The sequence below is a fragment of the Natator depressus genome, chromosome 14, assembly GCF_965152275.1.
Source record: "Natator depressus isolate rNatDep1 chromosome 14, rNatDep2.hap1, whole genome shotgun sequence".
Taxonomy (NCBI): domain Eukaryota; kingdom Metazoa; phylum Chordata; order Testudines; family Cheloniidae; genus Natator; species Natator depressus.
In genome coordinates this window covers 36,648,488-36,668,028 of record NC_134247.1, presented here as the reverse complement: position 1 = coordinate 36,668,028, position 19,541 = coordinate 36,648,488, and the positions used below count along the sequence as shown (strand labels likewise).

The following is a 19,541-nucleotide window of genomic DNA, read 5'->3' as shown; positions in this document are numbered from 1 at the left end:
GGAGCACTGTGGAATCACAGAGCAACTGTGTGGCCCAGTGGAGAAACCACTGGATTGAGACTATTCCCAGCTCTGTGACTGGCCTCTTGGATGGACGTGGGCAACTCACCTCACCTCTCTGTGCCTCAGTTTCCCATCTGTAAAATGGGGATAATGATGTCAAGCTCTTGGTGATCTGCTGATGAAAAGCACAATATAAAAACTAGGTCTTTTGATTATTACCGAGCCACAGTAGCACATCAATTGCAAATCTAGGTGAGAACGACAGCTGTCTAAACAGCCAGTAACTCCCACCAACAAACATTGCTCCTTCTGTTTAAAAAACTAGGAAATAAAATGTCACAAAAAAACATTGTTAATGCAGAGTTAAGGTCCCCGGTGATAGCTAGGGCCCTTCCCAAAGGCTGAGTTCAGCAGAAGTCTGACTTCTGAGAACCAGGAAATACAGAGAGAAGATAAATGCCCACACAACCTTAACACTGCCCTATTTGTGCGAAACTCCCAAATACCCATACCACACACTCCCACTCTACCGTGTCACTGCAGTGGGCAGGCGCTCCCTGCCCTGGCCCTATGTTCAAACACTGATCCCACTCCCCCAACAGAATACCACACTTGTAAAGTGTAACGGCCACTTCACACCCTTTTCCAGCCCCTGAGTTGCTGAAGACACGGGAGAGTATTGTCACACTTTTCAAGACCACCTGGCTCACTCATGCCATCCCTGATGACGGGGGAAGAAGAGCTGTCAGGCTGTCTGGAGTGGCTGAAGAGCACGGGTACCAACCTCAGGGCAGACTGTTCAGAAGCAGGGCACAACCCCCACACTGGTTGTGAGTTCTAGATGTAGATTTCACCAACCAAGTATCAAGTGGATCAATCCTTAAGAACTACAACCTTAACAAGGAGTCACAGACAGTCCCCTTGGGCACTCCAGTCTGTCTTGCCACCCAGGTGAGCCTGCCTTTGCAATAGATGGCCCCTTACACCAAAAATCACAATATTCAGGTTATTCCCATTCCCAAAGGACCAGTCACTTACCCCAGGTCAATTGCACTTTAGATATTACTCCAAAGATGATGCTTGTAGCCGATCCTACAGTAAACTACCTAAGGATTTATTAGCTAAGAAAAACAAACATATCTATTCAGGGGACACCATCATAGGGCCTAATCACATCAGCCACACTATCAGAGGCTCGTTCACCTTCACATCTACCAATGTGATATATTCCATCATGTGCCAGCAATGCCCCTCTGCCATGTACATTGGCCAAACTGGACAGTCTCTACGTAAAAGAATAAATGGACACAAATCAGATGTCAAGCATGATAACATTCAAAAACCAGTAGGAGAAAACTTCAATCTCTTTGGTCACTAAAAGTGGCAATTCTTCAACAAAAAAACTTCAAAAACAGACTCCAATGAGAGACTGCTGAATTGGAATTAATATGCAAATTGGATACAATTAACTTAGGCTTGAATAAAGACTGGGAGTGGATGGGTCATTACACAAAGTAAAGCTATTTCCCCATGTTTATTCCCCCCCACACACACACTGTTCCTCACACATTCTTGTCAACTGCTGGAAATGGCCCACCTTGATTATCACTACAAAACGTTTCCCTCCCCCGCCTCCCCCCCCGCCTCCCCCCCCACCCCGTTCTCCTGCTGCTAATAGCTCACCTTACCTGATCACTCTTGTTACAGTGTGTGTGGTAACACCCATTGTTTCATGTTCTCTCTGTATATAAAATCTCCCCACTGTATTTTCCACTGAATGCATCCAATGAAGTGAGCTGTAGCTCACGAAAGCTTATTCTCAAACAAATTTGTTAGTCTCTAAGGTGCCACAAGTACTCCTGTTCTTTCTACAAGGGAAGAGGCAATTCTTGATTTAGTCCCAAGTGGAGCACAAGATCTGGTCCAGGAGGGTGAATATATATGAACTGCTCAGTAACAGTGACCATAATGTAATTAAATATAAACATCCTTGTAGGGGAAAACCCCCACAGTAGCATTTAACCTCAAAAAAAGAGAACTACACAAAAATGAGGAGGCTAGTTAAATGAAATTAAAAGGAACAGTCACAAGGGTGAAATGCCTGCAAACTGCATGGAGAGTATTTAAAAACACCATAATAGAGGCTCAAACTAAATTTACCCCCTGCCCCTCAAAGAAAAAGTAAAGAACACCAGAAAAATGGCTAACAGCAAAGTAAAAAAGGCAGTTAGAGACAAAAAGATATCTTTTTACAAATTGGAAGTCAAATACTACTGAGGAAAATAGAAAGGAGCATAAACTCTGGCAAGTCACGCATAGAAGTATAAGTAAGTGAGGCTAAGAAAGAATCTGAAGAACAACTAGCTAAGGACACAAAAACTAAAAGCAATTTTTTTTAAGTACATCAGAAGCAGGAAGCCTGACAAACAGTCAGTGGGGCCACTGGACAATCAAGGTGAGAAAGGAGCACTCAAGGAAAACAAGGCCATTGCGGAGAAGCTAAACAAATTCTTTGCATCAGTCTTTACCGCAGAGGGTGTGAGGGAGCTTCCCACACCTATGCTATTCTTTTTAGGTGACAAATCTGAGGAACTCTCCCAGATTGAGATGTCAATAGAGGAGGTTTTGGAACAAATTGATAAATTAAACAGTAATAAGTCATCAGCACCAGATGGTATTCACCCAGGAATTCTGAAGGAACTTTTATGAAATTGCAGAACTACTAACTGTGGTATGTAACCTAGCACTTAAATCAATCTCTGTACCAGATGAATGGAGGGTAACTAATGTAACACCGATTTTTTAAAAAAGGCTTCAGAGGCAATCCTGGCAATTACAGTCTGGGAAGCCTAACTTTACTAACAGGCAAATTGGTTGAAACTATAGTCAAGAACAGAATGATCAGACACACAGATGAACACAACGTGTTGGGGGAAGAACCAACACAGCTTTTGTAAAGGGATATCATGCTCCCCCCAATCTATTCGAATTCTTCGTGGGTGTCAACAAACATGTGGAAAAGGGTGATCCAGTGGATATAGTGTACTTGGACTGTCAGAAAGGCTTTGACAAGGTCCTTCACCAAAGGCTCTCAAACAAAGCAAGCAGAGAGGGGATAAGAGGGAAGGTCCTCCCATGGATCAGTAACTGGTTAAAAAGATAGGAAACAACGGGTAGGAATAAAAGTCAATTTTCACAATGGGGAGATGTAAATTATGGTGTCTCCCAAAGATCTGTACTGGGACCAGTGTTGCTCAACATATTCATAAATGATCCGGGAAAAGGGGTAAATAGTGAAGTGGCAACATTTGCAGATGAGAGAAAATTACTCAAGAAAGTTAAGTCCAAAGTTAAGAAGGTGCATAGGAATCTGCCCCCAGAAAAGTCTGGAGAAGCAGCTGATAAGTAATTGAGAAACTGAAGGGCAAGGTCCCTGAAAAAACAATGAGTTCTCAGAGAGAGAGAGAAAGAGAGAGAAAGACAGGAAGCGAGAAGGTGAGGGACAGACAGAGAGAGGATGAGTAACAAAGGAGATCTCACAAAACTGGGTGACTGGACAACAAAATGGCAGATGAAATTAATATTGATAATATTGAAAACATAATCCCAATGATGCATACAAAGTGATGGGGTCTAAATTAGCTGGTTCCGCTGAAGAAAGATCTTGGAGTCATTGTGGATAGTTCCCTGAAAACATCTGCTCCACGTGCAGCGGCAGTCAAAAAAGCGAACGACGTTAGGAACCTTTAGGAAAATGGTCGATAATAAGCCAGTAAATATCTTACTGCCTCTCTATAAATCCATGGTATGCCCACACCTTGAATACTGCATGCAGATGTGGTCGCCCACTCTCAAAAAAGAGATATTGGAATTGGAAAAGGTGCAGAGAAGGGCAACAAAAATGATGAGGGGCATGGAACAGCTTCCGTATGAGGAGAGATTAAAAAGACTGGGACTGTTCAGCTTGGAAAAGAGACGACTAGGGGGGGATAGGAGAGAGGTCTATAAAACTATGACTGGTGTGGAGGAAGTGAGTAAGGAAGTGTTATTTATCCCTTCACATAAAACAAGAACGAGGGGCCACCCAATGAAATTAATAGGCAGAAGGTTTAACACACACATATGGAAGTTCTTCTTCACACAACGCACAGTCAAGCTGTAGAACTCATTGCCAGGGGATGTTGTGAAGGCCAAAAGTATAACTGGGTATAACTGGGTACACTGTTTTAACAAGTAACACAGCATCAATTCTCCTATGTAGGGAACCCAGAGGATCACCGGCAGCAGTCCCAAGGGAGATCCCAACAGCAGCAGCAAGGGCCAGGGGCTGGCTGCTTTCCCTGATAAATACTGCAAGAAACCAGAGCAGGAGACATTAAGGGTTTGTGTGATGCCAACAATCAACCCAGGCAGCGAAAGATGCCGATCCCAGCAGCCACAGGCTGCCCACAAACTGGGACGAGAAGGCTGACTAACACCAGACCCAGTCACTGGCAATGGGGAGCTCGCTGCTTCATGCGAAGGTTTGAAGGTAAGTGTCACTAGCCTCGGGACAAATCCTCAGGTCCTTGTTCATATGCAGCCCTTGCTCTGAGACACCCCCCTTGGACAGTGTCCTCACGCGCTGGGAGCTCTGCCAGAGTAAGGACTTCAGAGTCGGTTTCTTTGTGGTTCACAGCTAGAAAAACTGATGAATCAGAACAGAGACCCAGCTGTCATCTCTGCCCTTACACATCCCTCTGTCTGTCCTCCCCTCACCCTCTTGCTCGCTGGCTGGCTGTGCCAATCTCTCTTTCCCTGACAAATCATTGTTTTCTCAGGGACCTTGGCCTTCAGTTTCTCAGCTACTTATCAGCTGCCTCTCCAGACTTTTCTGGGAGGCAGATACCTATGCACCATCCCAGCCCAATCCTCAGATGCTTTATGTCTCATGCTGAGTATTTCCTCCTTGCATTTCTGTGGGATTTGAGGGCCCTCAGCATTTCTTGGGCAGTATTGAGCACCCCACCGAAAAAGGGTGTACGTTAGAAATGAACTGAATGGAGACTGGATTCCTTACAGATTAGGAAACTTTGCCCAAGCATTTACTGCTCTACCTTAATTTTTTTCCAGAGGATAAGGTACTACAGCGGTTAGGGCACCAGCCTGTGACTTAGAAGACCTGGGGTCTCTTCTCTGATCAGCCGCAGCCTCTTTGTATGACCTTGGATAGTCACTCAGTCAATAATTAATATTTAACAATAATCAGTAATAGCTGGCAATTCATTATAAGCAGTTTCAGTGTTTCTGGACTGGTCACTAATGGGATATGAATGAGAGGAATCTGAGTATGCATCTACTCCAAGGGGTGGTTTCATCTGTGCCTTGGGCACGGCCATTGGCAGAGTCACTTTCCCATCTGTGCTGTTGGTCATTGTCACTCCCTCATTGCAGGCACTGACCTGGTGCAATCTCATTCCTGCCCTTCTCTGGGGAAGCTCATGTGTCTGACCCTCACCCCCATCACATTGTTAAGCTGGAGCTCAGATTACAGTGGACAAGTAACTCATCTTCAGCTCCCAGCATGATGCTGCGGGGCAAGGGCTGATGCGATCCACCATTTACACTAGTTTAATCTGGCAAGTGACCTGTGCCCCGTGATGCAGAGGAAGGCGAACCCCCCCCCCCACCCCAGGGTCTCTGCCAATCTGACCTGAGGAAAAATTCCTTCCCAACCCCAAATATAGCAATCAGTTAGATCCTAAGCATGTGGGCTAAACCCACCAAGCAGATACCTGTGAAAGAATTCTCTGTAGTAACTCAGAGCCCTCCCCATCTCGTGCCCCATCACCAGCCACTGGAGATATTTGGTGCTATCAGTTGCAGATCGGCTACATGCTATTGTAGTCAATCTCATCAATCCATTCCCTCCATAAACTTGTCAAGCTCAGTCTTGAAGCCAGTTAGGATTTTTGCCACCACTGCTCCCCTTGGAAGGCTGTTCCAGAACTTCACTCTTGTGATAGTTAGAAACCTTAATCTAATTTCAAGCATAATCTTGTTGATGGCCAGTTTGTATCCATTTGTTCTTGTGTCCACATTGGCACTTAATTTAAACAACTCCTCTCCCTCCTTGGTGTTTATCCCTCTAATGTATTTGTAGAGAGCAATCATATCTCCCCTCAGCGTTTTTTGGTTAGGCTAAACAAGCTAAGCTCTTTGAGTCTCCTCTCATAAGACAGGTTTTCTATTCCTTGGATCATCCTAGTAGCCCATCTCTGCACCTGTTCCAGTTTGAATTCATCTTTCTTAAACATGGGAGACCAGAACTGCACACAGTATTCCTGATGAGATCTCACCAGTGCCTTGTATGATGGTACTACCACTTCCCTCTCTCTACTGGAAATACCTCACCTGATGTATCCTAGGACTGCATTAGTCTTTTTCATGGCCGCATCACATTAGCAGCTCATGGTCATCCTGTGATCAACCAATGCATCCAGGTCTTTCTCCTCCTCTGTCGCTTCCAACTGATATGTCCCCAGTTTATAGCAAAAATTCTTTTTGTTAGTTCCTAAATGCATGACCCTGCAATTTGCACTATTAAATTTCATCCCATTTTGAGTACTCCAGTTTTCAAGGTCATCCAGATCTTCTTATTTGATATTCTGGTCTTCCTCCGCATTGGCAATACCTCCCAACTTTGTGTCATCCGCAAATTTTATTAGCACACTCCCACTTTTTGTGCCAAGGTCAGGAATAAAAATGTTAAATAAGATTGGTCCCAAGACCGATCCTGGATGAACTCCACTAGTAACCTCCCTCCACCCGGACAGTTCACCTTTCAGTATGCCCCACTGTAGTCTCCCCTTTAACCAGTTCCTTCTTCACCTTTCAATTCTTATATTAATCACGATCTTCTCCAATTTAACTAATAATTTCCCATGTAGAACTATATCAAATGCTTTACTGAAATCCAGGTAGGTTAAATCTACTGCTATTCCTTTGTCTAGAAAATCAGTTATCTTCTCAAAGAAAGAGATCAGGTTGGTCTGGCACAATTTACCTTTTGTAAAACCACGCTTATTTTATCCCAATTACTGTTTACCTCTATGTCCTTAAGTACTTTCTCTTTCAAAATTTGTTCTAAGATCTTGCATACAATTGAGGCCAAATTAACAAATCTGAAGTTTCCTGGCTCACTTTCCCCTTTTAAATATAGGCAGTATATTTGCAATTCTCCAATCCTAGGATATGATCCCCAAGTTTACAGATTAATTAAATCCTTGCTATTGGGCTTGCAATTTAGTCCCATTAAACTGTTTAAGTTTAGCTTCCACCTTGGACGTGGTAATTTCGACTTCCATATCCTCGTTCCCATTAGCCACCTTGCTACTACCCCTAAGCTCTTCATTAGCCTCATTAAAAACTGAGGCAAAGTATTTGTTTAGGTGTTAGGCCATGCCTAGATTATCTTTTATCTCCACCCTCAGTGCTTAGTGGTCCCACTTCTTTCCTTCTTTTCTTCTTATTTATATGGCTATAGAACCTTTTACTATTGGTTTTAATTTCCTTTGCAAGGTCCAACTCTGCTTGCCTTTTGGCATGTTCAGTTTATCCCAACACTTTCTGACCTCCATGAGGTAGCTTTCTTTGCTGAACCATCCCATCTTCCATTCCTTGCAGGCTTTCTGCTTTCTCTTAACCACCTGTTTGAGAAGCTTGCTCGTCTGGGCTGGTCTGCAACCCTTCCTTATGAATTTTTTCCCCTTGCTTCGGATGCCGGCTTCAGATAGCTTCTGCAACTTCTACCAAGTAATTCCAAGCCTCCTCCACATTAAGATCCTGAAGTTCTTCGCGCCAGTCCACTTCCCAAATAATTCCCTTAATTTTTTTAAGTTAGCCCTTTTGAAATCAAACACCCTAGTTGCAGATCGAGTTTTGTTTATCCTTCCATTTAGTTGAAACTCAGTTAGCTCATGATCACTCGAACCAAGGTTGTGCCCTACAACCAGTTCTTCTATGAGGTCCTCATTGCTCACCCATACCAAATCTCAAATGGCATCACCTCTTCTTGGTTCAGCAACTATTTGGCGAAGAAATCTGTCAGCAATCACATCCAGGAAAACCTGGGCCCTACTATTATTAGTTTCAGAGTGGTAGCTGTGTTACTCTGTATCAACAAAAACAATGAGGAGTCCCTGTGGCACCTCAGAGACTAACACATTTATTTGGGCATAAGCTTTCATGGGCTAAAACCCACTTCATCAGATGCATGGAGTGAAAAATACAGTAAGCAGAATATATAGTCTAGCACATGAAAAGATAGGAGTTGCCTTACCAAGTGGGGGGGTCAGTGCTAACAAGCCAATTCAATTAAGGTGGAAGTGGCCTATTCTCAATAGTTGACAAGAAGGGGTGAATACCAAGGGAAGGAAAATTACTGTCGTCATGCCAACAAGGCCAATGCAATCAAGGTGGCCCATTTCCAACAGTTGACAAGAAGGTGTGAGTATCAGCAGAGGGAAAATTACTTTTTGTAGCACTTGTCCTCCAATCTATATGTGGGAAATCAAAGTATCCCTTAATCACACAATTCCCAGTAGTATTTGTTTCATTACAAACATTAACAAGATGTCTCTATCCATATCGGATCCTGGTGGTCTGTAGCAGACTCCAAGATTATCCTGGGAGAACCTCCAGAAGCTTTCTTCCCCACAGTGATTTTAGCCGAAACAGGCTCTGTCTTATCGATTCCATCACTTCTAATTTCTTTACAGTCTACCTCATCATTAATATACAGTGCTGCTCCACCACCTTTGCCTTTATTTCTGTCTTTCCTGAACAGCACATACCCATCAATACCTGTACTCCAGTCATGATTATTATTCTACCATGTTTCTGTTATCCCTATAATATCTGGTTTCACTTCCAGCACCAGTAGTTCTAGTTAATCCCTTTTGTCACCCAGGCTCCTTGCATTGGTGTACAAACATCTTATCTGTTGCTGCTTGGCTTCGCCCACATTCCTTGCCTGATCGGGTACAGTTATTCTTCTTCCAGTGTCACCTATCCTTCCAGTGTCCCTATCTTTCCTCTTAATGTCCATTCTATGACCCACTGTGGCTCCTTTCTCTATTGCTGTATCCTTTCTGACTTGATTTTCCACCCTCTCAATCTTAGAATCAGGCGAGGAGATTACATGAACATCTCCCCCAAGTTTCTAGTTTAAAGCTCTTTTAATCAGTTGTGCCAACCTCCATCCCCATATGGTCCCTTTTGGTCTTAAATCTAAGAATCAATTAATGAAAAAAGTTGGGGTATGGGGCAGAAGAGGGGCAAGTTAACTGGGTGACAGCTCTTTGGGGTGTGGGGAATCTCTCTGAAGTGAAGAAGTTTCTCTGTTGTGAGAGAATATAAACCCAGCTCTCAGTTTGCAGTGGGAACTCTTATGGGATCAAAAGATGGACATCTATCTAATTTCATGGTCCAGCCAAATATTTCGATGTTCATTACTTTTCACGATCACAGGATGCAGCTCATGGAGAAAGGAGATGCGGAAAATCAAACAGATGTGACAGAATTCATCCTCCTGGGGCTTGGGGATCTCCCTGAACTGCAGATCCCTCTCTTTCTGGTTTTCCTAGTGATCTATATTGTGACCATGGCAGGGAACTTCCTCATCATTGCTCTAGTTGTGACTGATCAGCACCTTCACACCCCCATGTACTTCTTCCTGGGGAACTTGTCCTGCCTGGAGACCTGCTACACGTCTGCCTTTCTGCCGAGGATGCTGGCCAGTCTCCTGACTGGGGACAGAACAATTTCTGTGGGGGGCTGCAAGACACAGTTTTTTTTCTTTTGTTTTCTAGCAACCACAGAGTGTTATCTCCTGGCAGCGATGTCTTATGATCGATATTTAGCCATATGCAAACCACTGCACTATGAAACCTGTATGAATGGCAAGTTGTGCCTCCAGCTAGCAGCTGGGTGTTGGATAAGTGGATTTCTACTTTGTACAATCATGATCTGTTTTATGTCACAATTAATTTTCTGTGGTTCCAATGTAATGGATCATTTCTTTTGTGATCTCATCCCAATGCTAAAGCTCTCCTGCAGTGACACCAGCCAGATTATGCTGGTTCTTTACATATTTACTTTCCCAGATGCAGTTTCCCCATTTCTATTAACCTTGACATCCTATGTTTGTATTGTTAGCACCATCCTGAGAATCCCTTCCACCACCGGGAGGCAAAAGGCCTTTTCCACTTGCTTCTCTCACCTCATCGTGGTAACACTTTTCTATGGGACCATAATGATTGTCTACATGCTACCGAAATCCAGCAACCTGAGAGCCCTGAACAAAGTGTTCTCTGTCTGCTACACAGTCCTGACTCCCCTGGCCAATCCCCTCATCTACAGCCTGAGAAACAGAGAGGTCAAGGAGGCCCTGAGAAAAGCTGTCAGGAAATGTCTGGCCCTCACACAGAAGTCAGACTAGTTGAATGAAATGAGGATCAATCAATCTGGTTTCTATTGTGAAAGAAGCAGGGTCTAAGTGGGCCTGATACAGAAATGCAGTATACAAGAGATGTGTGTGCTTGCACACACACACACACACACACACACATATATAAATTTAAGAGTGATACAGATGGTTGAAATTTTGCAGGGGGAGGAGGGGAGAGAAGATTTTGACTTTTCATCAAAATAACTGAAACCTGAAAAATGATTTTTTTTTTTTTTGCTTTTTGGCAACTGACATCTGAAAACCTTCAGATGGAAACTGTAAAATAAAAAATTTTAAAAAAGTCATGCACTGTTGTGGCTGTGTTGGTCCCAGAATATTACAAAGACAAGCTGTGACCCTCTGTACCTCAAAATAGCACCCTGGACCCCCCTATTCACCACTGGGATAGGAGGATGCTGTGTTTGGTACAAAGTGTGCCTTGGGAGGGATCATTTGAGAAGTCTGGATCTGCTGAACATTAGTATCCTGTTGAATTGTGGGTACTATCATTGTATGTGATGTTATGAAGAATTGCTAAATGTGTTACTGAAATATAGTGAGGTTGGGAGATGGGCATAGCTGGCCTTTCATAACAACAAAGAGGCACCCATCGCTGGCCAGACAGGCGTTGATGGCCCATCAAGAAGAATCCACTCTCCCAGAAACTCCTCAGAGGGCAGGTACACAATGGGTACTGCCGGACCCCACCTCACAGCAAGGATCTTTCTAGCACCTGGAGAGAAAGTATAAGGAGGGTCAATGACATCACCACTTGGCCTCTCTCCTCCACCATCTCAACACCTGGAAGATCGTCTGGAAGACAAAGACTTTGTACTGGGGAAGATTGGTCCCAGGCTGGGAAAGGATTCCAGCCTGTGTATAGAGAACTGTGAGCTGCCTGTAACATCTATTAGGGTGAGAAACTGTTTGATTCAAATGTTGCTTCATTTGTAGAATTTAGACTGCAAATTTATTTGTATTTCTTATGTAACCAACTCTGATCTCTATGTCTGCTTCTTATAATCACTTAAAATCTATCTTTCTGTAGTTAATAAATCGGTTTTATATTTTACCTAAAACAGTGTGGTTTTGGTTGAAATGCTTGGGGAATCTCAGCTCAGCTTCACAAGGGCTGTTGCACGTCTACTTTCATTTGTTGGCGTGGCCAACTAAGTAATGTGCTTGCACTGTCCAAGGGAGTCTTGAGCAGTGTAAGATGGTATGTTTCTAGGGTGCAAGGCTGGAGTGATTGACTGGTGCCTCTCTCTGTATAATTCATGACTGGCTTGGAGAACATTCATGCAATTTAAGTGGGTGTGGGTCTCCACAAGCTGATGGCTGAGTGATCACAGCACCTGGAGGGGTTTGCTGCTTATCACTGGCATAGTATTGTGAGAGACAGCCCAGGCTGGAGAGTTAAGGGGACACAGCGGTCCCACAGCTCCAGGTTGTACCCCAGGGATCCCATCACACAAGGCGGGTGAGGTAATATCTTTTATTGGACCATCTTCTGCTGGTGAGAGACTCAAGCTTAGACAGAAGAGCTCTTCTTCAGGACTTGGAAATGTACTCAGTGTGTCAGCTAAATACAAGGTGGAACAGATTGTTTAACATAAGTAGTTAACATATTTCAAGGGACTGCTATAGAGTGATCTCTTGTTGAAAAGTGTTCACCCAAAGGTGATACAGTGTTTGTCTTCTATCATTTTTCTGTGTCAGTTCATTTGAGAGCATAGTGATTGTCTGGTTTCACCCACATAGCTATTGTCTGGGCATTTGATTCGCTGGATGAGGTACACCACATGTCATGATAGGCACAGATAGGACCCATGGATCTTGAAAGGTGTGTTGGGGGAAGTATTGCTCATTGTAGCAGAGGAGATATGTCTGCTGCTTTTGCATCTGTTGTTCTGGCAGGGTCTGATGCGGCTTTGAGTTGGTGTGTCCTGATCTGTGGGGAACTTGCTTCTGATGGTGAGGTTGGAAAGGATGGGGGGTTGTTTGAAAGCCAGAAGTGGGGGTTCAGGAAAGATTTCTTTCAGAATGTGATCCCCATCGAGCGTGGATTGTAATTGTTTAATGATACTTTTCACAAAGCAATCACTCTACATCTGACCTCTCAGTCCTCATTCTCAAAAGAAATCTGCACAACCCTGTCAAAAGATGAGCCTGGGAACTTAAATTCATAACTTTGCAAGACACTAAAAATCATTAACTGAGTAGAGACACTAGATTTATGGCTTATTACAACAAACTGTAACCAACTAACCCCCCCCCACACACACACACAGCTGCATTTCCCACCCTCCCTCCCATGACTGGGTGGGGGGGGGTGTCATAACCCTAAGGGTAGCCTAAAATTCCTCCTTACCTGTAAGGAGGAACCTGGTTGGCACCTGACCAAAGGAACCAATGGGGACAAAAGATACTTTCAAATCTGGGGCGGGAGGCTTTGTTTTCGGTTCTTTGTTTCTGTGTTCCTTTGCTCTTAGGACTAAGAGGGACCGGACATCAATCCATGTCCTCCAAACCATTCTGAACCAGTCTCTCAGCTTGTGAATTTTCCCTTTGCTGGAGGGAGGTTTATCCCTGTTTTGTTGTAACTTTGACACTAAGGCTCGAGGGGGTTCCTCTGTGTTTTGTGCATCTTTTGTTACCCTGTAAAGTTATCTTCCAACCTGATTTTACAGAGGGGATTTTTACCTCTTTTAAAAAAAAAATTCTTCTTTTAAGAACTGATTGATTTTTTTTCAGTGTCCAAAGATCCAGGGATTTGGGTCTGTGTTTACTTTGTACCAATTGGTTAGGATATTATTCTCAAGCCTCCTCAGAAAAGGAGGTGTAAGGGCTTGGGGGGGGATATTTTGGGGGAACAGGAACTCCAAGTGGTCCTTTCCCTGATTCTTTGTCTAAATCACTTGGTGGTGGCAGCATACTGTTCAAGGACAAGGTGGAATTTGTGCCTTGGGAAAGTTTTTAACCTAAGCTGGTAAAAATAAGCTTAGGGGATCTTGCATGTGGGTCCCCACATCTGTACCCCAGAGTTCAGAGTGGGGAAGGAACCCTGACAGGTGTTAATCATAGGATCATAGAATCTCAGGGTTGGAAGGGACCTCAGGAGGTCATCTAGTCCAACCCCCTGCTGAAAGCAGGACCAATCCCCGACTAAATGGGACATTTCAACTTGAATGGTCCCCTGAAATGTGTGTTAATTACTTATGATAAACTATCTGTTCCACCTTGTACTTAACTGTGAGACCGAGTACATTTCCTAGACTGAAGAGCTCTGTGTAAGCATGAAAGCTTGTCTCTCTCACCAAGAGAAGCTGGACCAATCAAAGGTAACACCTCACCCACCTTTTTTTTCCCTCTCTCTCTCTCTTTCTCTCTCAAAAAAATGTTCTGTTGTTTTCAGTTTTCTGTCAAAATCTTTGGAGGTGGTTTGCACTGTGCTCCTTTCTACTCAGCTGAGGAAAGAGAGAGGAGCCCAGACTCACAATCCCCGCCCCGCCCATGTGCACACACCTACTCTCCACCCTGCAAGACTCGCACTTCCCCGTTAACCCACTTTTCCTGGGGGGTGAGGAGCTCCTAGATACATAGATTTTAAGGTGAAAAAAATCCATTCTGATCATTTTAGTCACATCTCCCGCAGAGCAGAGGCTGGAGCTTTCCAGCCAGTGATTCCCCCTTCAGGCCCATTGCCCTAGGGGGCTGGTGAAGATACCCTTTGGGGGAGCTCAGTGAAATGCTCAGGCCCCACTCTCCGGTGTCAGGGTCGCTGTCTCTATCCCAGCCTGGTGCGGAGATGAGGCCCCAGCAAGGAGGGGAGGGAGGTTGGAGAGCCAGCCTGCCCCACGCTCACCCCACAGCAGCGTCCTGTGGGGCTGGGCCCGGCGCCCTGCTCTGGCCTGTTGGCTCTCCCCACTCTCAGATTTGCTGGGTGGCTCATTCCAATGAGTGGGGGCTCAGACCACCGACCACCCCAAGGGGACAAGGAAGGGGAGGGCTAAGGAGGAAGAAAAAGGTCCCCAGCCCGACATATGGTGAAGGTAGGATGCTGGTGCCAGGGTAAAGGGGTGAGAGGCCCTGGGGAGGGTTCCGGGGTGAGCCCCAGGGGACCAGAGCGACTGAAGAAGGGAGAGGGGGGTTGGTGTAGCCAGGAACTGGGGGCATTCAGGCTGATGGGTAGGGTAGATGGACCTGGGTGTTGGGGGCCACAAAAGGGCCCTGGGGGGAGTCGGGGTGCTGGAGCAGTGGCAGAAGGGGCTGGGGTGAAGACAGAGGGAGGTGTGAGGATGGAAGTGGTTTGAGGATGGTGAGGGATGGGGGTGTAGGGATGGTTTTCAGAGGTGGGTTTATTAGGGAATGGGACTGGGGGGATGATGAGCAGCGGCAGGGGGAGGTCTGGGTGGGGGTGAGGGGGTGCTGTCAGGGTGATGTTTTCTGGGGGTGTTTAGTTGGAGGGGTGTGCCGTGAGGTGGATATATGTGGGGAGAAGGGGGTTGGTGTAGTGTGGTGGGTGGGGGATGTGACAGAAGGAGTTTTTGTGGGGTTTGGTTTTCTCTGGGTGTGTGTGGATGTGTTTATTTGGGGATGGGGTAAAAAGGGGTTGGATGGATTTAAACAGGAGCTGTGGGGAGGTTTGGGGGTTATATGGGGGTCTATGGTGGGGCTGTTGGCTGGGGACTGCAGGAGGGTTGGGGGGTCTATGGCAGAGGGTCGGTTGGGGGGCTATGGGAGAGGGTTGAGGAGCAACTCTGTGGATAGATAGATTTTCATCTTACTTATACTGGTGTAAACCGAGAAGAACTCCACTGACTTAGTGGAGTTGGTGTGGATTTACCACTATACATACAGCATATTGCATAAAAAAAATCACACACCATATTCTTATGGGGACACTAATGTCATCAGTTGATTGTATTTGTAAAAAAAAACACAGATAAAACCATGTTCATCAGAGAAACGCAGACATTTTATTCTTGTTGAATAATCTCCACCCAGTCAGTTTCCTCAGGGAAGCTTTGATTTCCTTGTTCCTTATGCTGTAGATGATTGGATTCATCACTGGCGGCAGCACGGAATAGAGAACAGCCACCACGAGATCCAGAGCTGACGGAGAGCTGGAGATGGGTTTCATGTAGGCAAAGACAACAGTGGAAAAAAACATGGAAATTACAATGAGGTGAGGAAGGCATGTGGAGAAGGTTTTATGTCGGCCCTGCTCAGAGGGGATTCTCAATACTGTGGTCAAGATCTGAGCATATGTCACAATTATAAAAACAAAGCAACTTATGGTTAAACACACACCAAATCCAATAACCCCAAATTCATTGAAGTACGAGTTAGAGCAGGCGAGCTTGAGTAGCTGGGGGATTTCACAGAAGAACTGATCCACCATGTTGCCTCGACAGAAGGTGATCGAAAACGTGTTCCCAGTATGCAATGAAGCATAGAGAATTACACTGATCCAGGCACTGGCTGCCATTTGGACACAAGCTCTCCTGTTCATTATAGTCTCATAGTGCAGTGGTTTGCAGATGGCGATGTATCGATCGTACGCCATGATGGTGAGTAAGGCAAAGTCGGCTACAGCAAAGAAGATGAGGAAAAAGACTTGGGCAACACATCCAGAATAGGAAATGGACCTGGTGTTCATAATGGAATTGGCCATAGATTTGGGGATGGTGACAGAGATGGAGCCGAGGTCTAGGATGGACAAACTCATCAGGAAGAAGTACATGGGGGTGTGAAGGTGGTGGTCAAGAGCTATGGCTATGATGATGAGAAGATTCCCTGTCAGGGCTGCCAGGTAAAGCACTAGAAACACCATGAAGTGCAAAATCTGCAGCTCTCGAACATCAGAGAATCCCAGGAGAAGGAACTCGGTCACGGTGGTTTGGTTGGACATTTTCTTTCTTAGTTCATCGTGTTATGGCTGTGGAGGGAAGGACAAGAGCAATGGTCAGGGTTATAGTGAGAGAGGGAATGACTCTGATTCCCCTCTCCATGATGTCTCATGATGTGAATGTCAAAGGTGCACGGCACTTGTCACTTCCATTGACTGGAGTAGTGAGGGCTCCTCACCGCTCACAAGCAGAGCACTACTCTGTTTCTGTATCACAGGAGTGTAAATTGGCATCCCTCTCTTAAAGTCACTGGAGCTGGGTCAGTTTACACCATCTGAGGATCTGGCCCAAGATGTGGCTTGATCAAATGCAGGATGAAAGATGGAACAAAGTACAACCCAAATCCAACAATTTGAGCCAAAATTATGCCCCTGTTGCAGGCTCAAAACTTGGCCAACTCAACTAAAATACTGAAATGCCAGCACAGTCTGATTCCCACTTAACTGAGAAATACAGCACAGAATCACCCAGCTTCCTGCATAGCAGCTTTTCTGTGATGATTCCACCCCAGCATCCCACATAGTGCCTGATGCCTACTTACACGATGATTTATGGCACCAGATCCATAGGCACTGCTGGGTGATGGTGGGCTAGTAGCATCGCTCAGTTACTGCTAGGTTGTGTGGTTCCCCTCTGTGACTTTATTTCTGTGCTGTGAGTCAGGAGACTTCGGTTTCAGTATTGCCTCTGTCACTTTGTGACCATGGAGCAGTCACTGCTGCCTCTCTTTCCTCCCCTTCCCTTTGTTTGTCTTGTGTACTTTGAATGTGAACTCTTTTGGGGATGGATTGTGTCTTCCTATGTGCATGTTCTGTGCACATGTTGACAGTATTTTTGTTTAGCAGGCAACAGTGAGGAACAGAGGCTATGATGGTAGAAGTGGAGATCTGGGTTCTAGTTCCATCAACCTCCTGCCTGTCCTTGGGTAGGATCAAAATAGACAGGCTTTGTCTGGGAGCTTCGACTCTCAGGGCTTTAGTTTAGAGAGGTTAGTATGTTTAAAACACATTCTCTGCGCTACCAACTTTGCGACTTACTCATTTTTACCATTCTGCAGCTACCCCTTTGAAACAGACAAACACGGTTGCAATAGGGGGAATGGGGTTGGAAATTATGGTGTTACGGGACAATATTTATGTTCCCCACCCTGGCTTAAAGCTAAGTTTCCAGTTAGGAGTAGTCAGCCAATTTCTACTTTATTTCAAAGGAAAATTCAGTTTTCAGCTGAATATATTTTCATGGAAATCTCTGATATCCATGAAAATGAAAACTTTTTTTGATTATGCCTAAAAATTTTCAGGTTCCAACAGTTTTTGGCTGAAACTGTTTGGTTCTCACAATCTCAATGAAAAGTCAATTTTTTCTGGTGGAAAAAAAAATCTGATCATCTCTAGATGTCTGCATAATTTGACAGTAAAAGTCTTAAAGAGTTCTAATTGCAATTCATATTTCTGATATTAAATTTGCCCCATATATTAATACTCTAACATATTTAATTGAAATAGAAAACTTACTTTGTTGGTCTTTATTCCAGTTTGCGATGCATTTGATCCGACTGTGTTAGGAATCATTGGTCATTATCTAATCTAATCTACCTATTCACCCACTGCCAGGATTGTTTCGTTCTCTCTTTCCCTCTCATGCCCCCATCACTGTATTATCCACCAGCTGTTGTCGCATCCCTTCGCTGGATGTCCTGAGTTGCGGGGGTCTCTCTGCAGTTCCTAGCACAGATGGGCGCTCCCTGCTTCCCTCCTAGGTTAGGCTTGAGTGAAAGGTGATGGACTAAATGGGATCAGGGACTGAAAGACACTCCCATCTCTAGAGCTGATTCTGGTTTGTGACGGCTTCAGACAAGGTCACAGCCCAAGATATCCCTGCTCTAGGGCTAAATAGCTGAATCTGGTCTCCAGGGCTGTGAGCCCAGCTCTACTCTCACCTCAGGAGCAAACCATCCTGACAACCTGCCCTAGTTGACCCTAACCCCCCAGAGGGGGAACAGCCCCTGCCCTGCATCTCACATGATGACAGCATCCCTTGAAGGACCTGTAGCTAAAAAAAAGGCAGGGTTGGATCACAAAGGGGGTCCCCACAGGATGGCAAAATAAAACATATATTTGTAGCACAGACATGGGCTCTACAATAGCCAAGAGCCTCTTGGCACCAGAGTCTCAGTTGGCCTGGAATAGCCTGTTCCTTCATTAACTCCACATAGTCACCTCTAGGGGAGCAGAGATGTTTTTCTCCTGCATTGCACCAGCAGCTCTTGGGATGCAGCCACCAGAGGAACCCACAGCTCAGGCTGCCCTGGCTGCTTGAAGTTCCTCACTAAGAGACAAACACTAAAAACTAAGGACCAGGTCCTGGGCTGGTGTAAATTGATACACTTCTATTGACTTCAGAGTAGCGTGGGCTATTTACACCACTTGGGGATCTGACTCATTGACTTCCAGGGAGCTACATCCGTTTACACCAGCTGGGGATCTGGCCCATGATGCAGTTTCCAACCCATATCCTTTGCCTGTGAAACCGAACCAAAGAAGAGTCAAACATTCGTAACCAGTCTCCTCTTTCCTAGCTCTTTGTCCACTGGGATTAATTACAGGTATAACTTGTAAGGGTGACAGAGCGATTCATTCCCATTTGGGACAGAACTGGGGACAGTGTTGTGGAGATTTTCTACATCTGATCTTCAGCTTTTATTGGGATGAATAGCCCAGGTCTTTTCTTTCTTTCTTTCTTTCTTTCTTTCTTTCTTTCTTTCTTTCTTTTAAACAGAAAACTTTGTAAAAAACATTATTGACTTGTTTCCATTTACCAACATGTAGGACCCCCAAACTTAGAACCCTTAAAAGGGGAAATAAGTTTGATTTTTTTGAAATTCTTCACTAACTAAAAAAAAAAATCCGCCAATGTTGTTCAGTTGTAGCTCACGAAAGCTTATGCTCAGACAAATTTGTTCGTCTTTAAGGTGCCACAAGTACTCCTTTTCTTTGTGCGAATACAGACTAACACGGCTGCTATTCTGAAACCTATTTCCTGCATGTTGTTCTTTAATCTGCTGTTTAATAATTTTTCAGCTCGTTTGAGTTGGCCAGCCAGTCATACATCACAGATAATGAAAACTCTGGAGTTGC

General features: G+C 44.8%; 2 protein-coding genes across 2 annotated transcripts; one reads left to right on the top strand and one right to left on the bottom strand.

The window, feature by feature from the left end:
* Positions 1 to 9,466: 9,466 nt before the first annotated feature.
* Positions 9,467 to 10,483, top strand: LOC141998227 (olfactory receptor 5B21-like). Its single transcript, XM_074970913.1, has one exon. The coding sequence runs from the start codon at positions 9,467 to 9,469 to the stop codon at positions 10,481 to 10,483; it is 1,017 nt and encodes a 338-aa protein (XP_074827014.1).
* Positions 10,484 to 15,452: 4,969 nt separating this feature from the next.
* Positions 15,453 to 16,406, bottom strand: LOC141998141 (olfactory receptor 14A16-like). The gene has a single exon (XM_074970783.1). It carries the CDS (start codon positions 16,404 to 16,406, stop codon positions 15,453 to 15,455), a length of 954 nt encoding a protein of 317 aa, XP_074826884.1.
* Between the last annotated feature and the right edge of the window lie 3,135 nt (positions 16,407 to 19,541).

Coding starts and splice junctions, on each gene's coding strand:
- LOC141998227 (XM_074970913.1), top strand. CDS start 9,467: ATGGTCCAGCCAAATATTTCGATGTTCATTACTTTTCACGATCACAGG.
- LOC141998141 (XM_074970783.1), bottom strand. CDS start 16,406: ATGTCCAACCAAACCACCGTGACCGAGTTCCTTCTCCTGGGATTCTCT.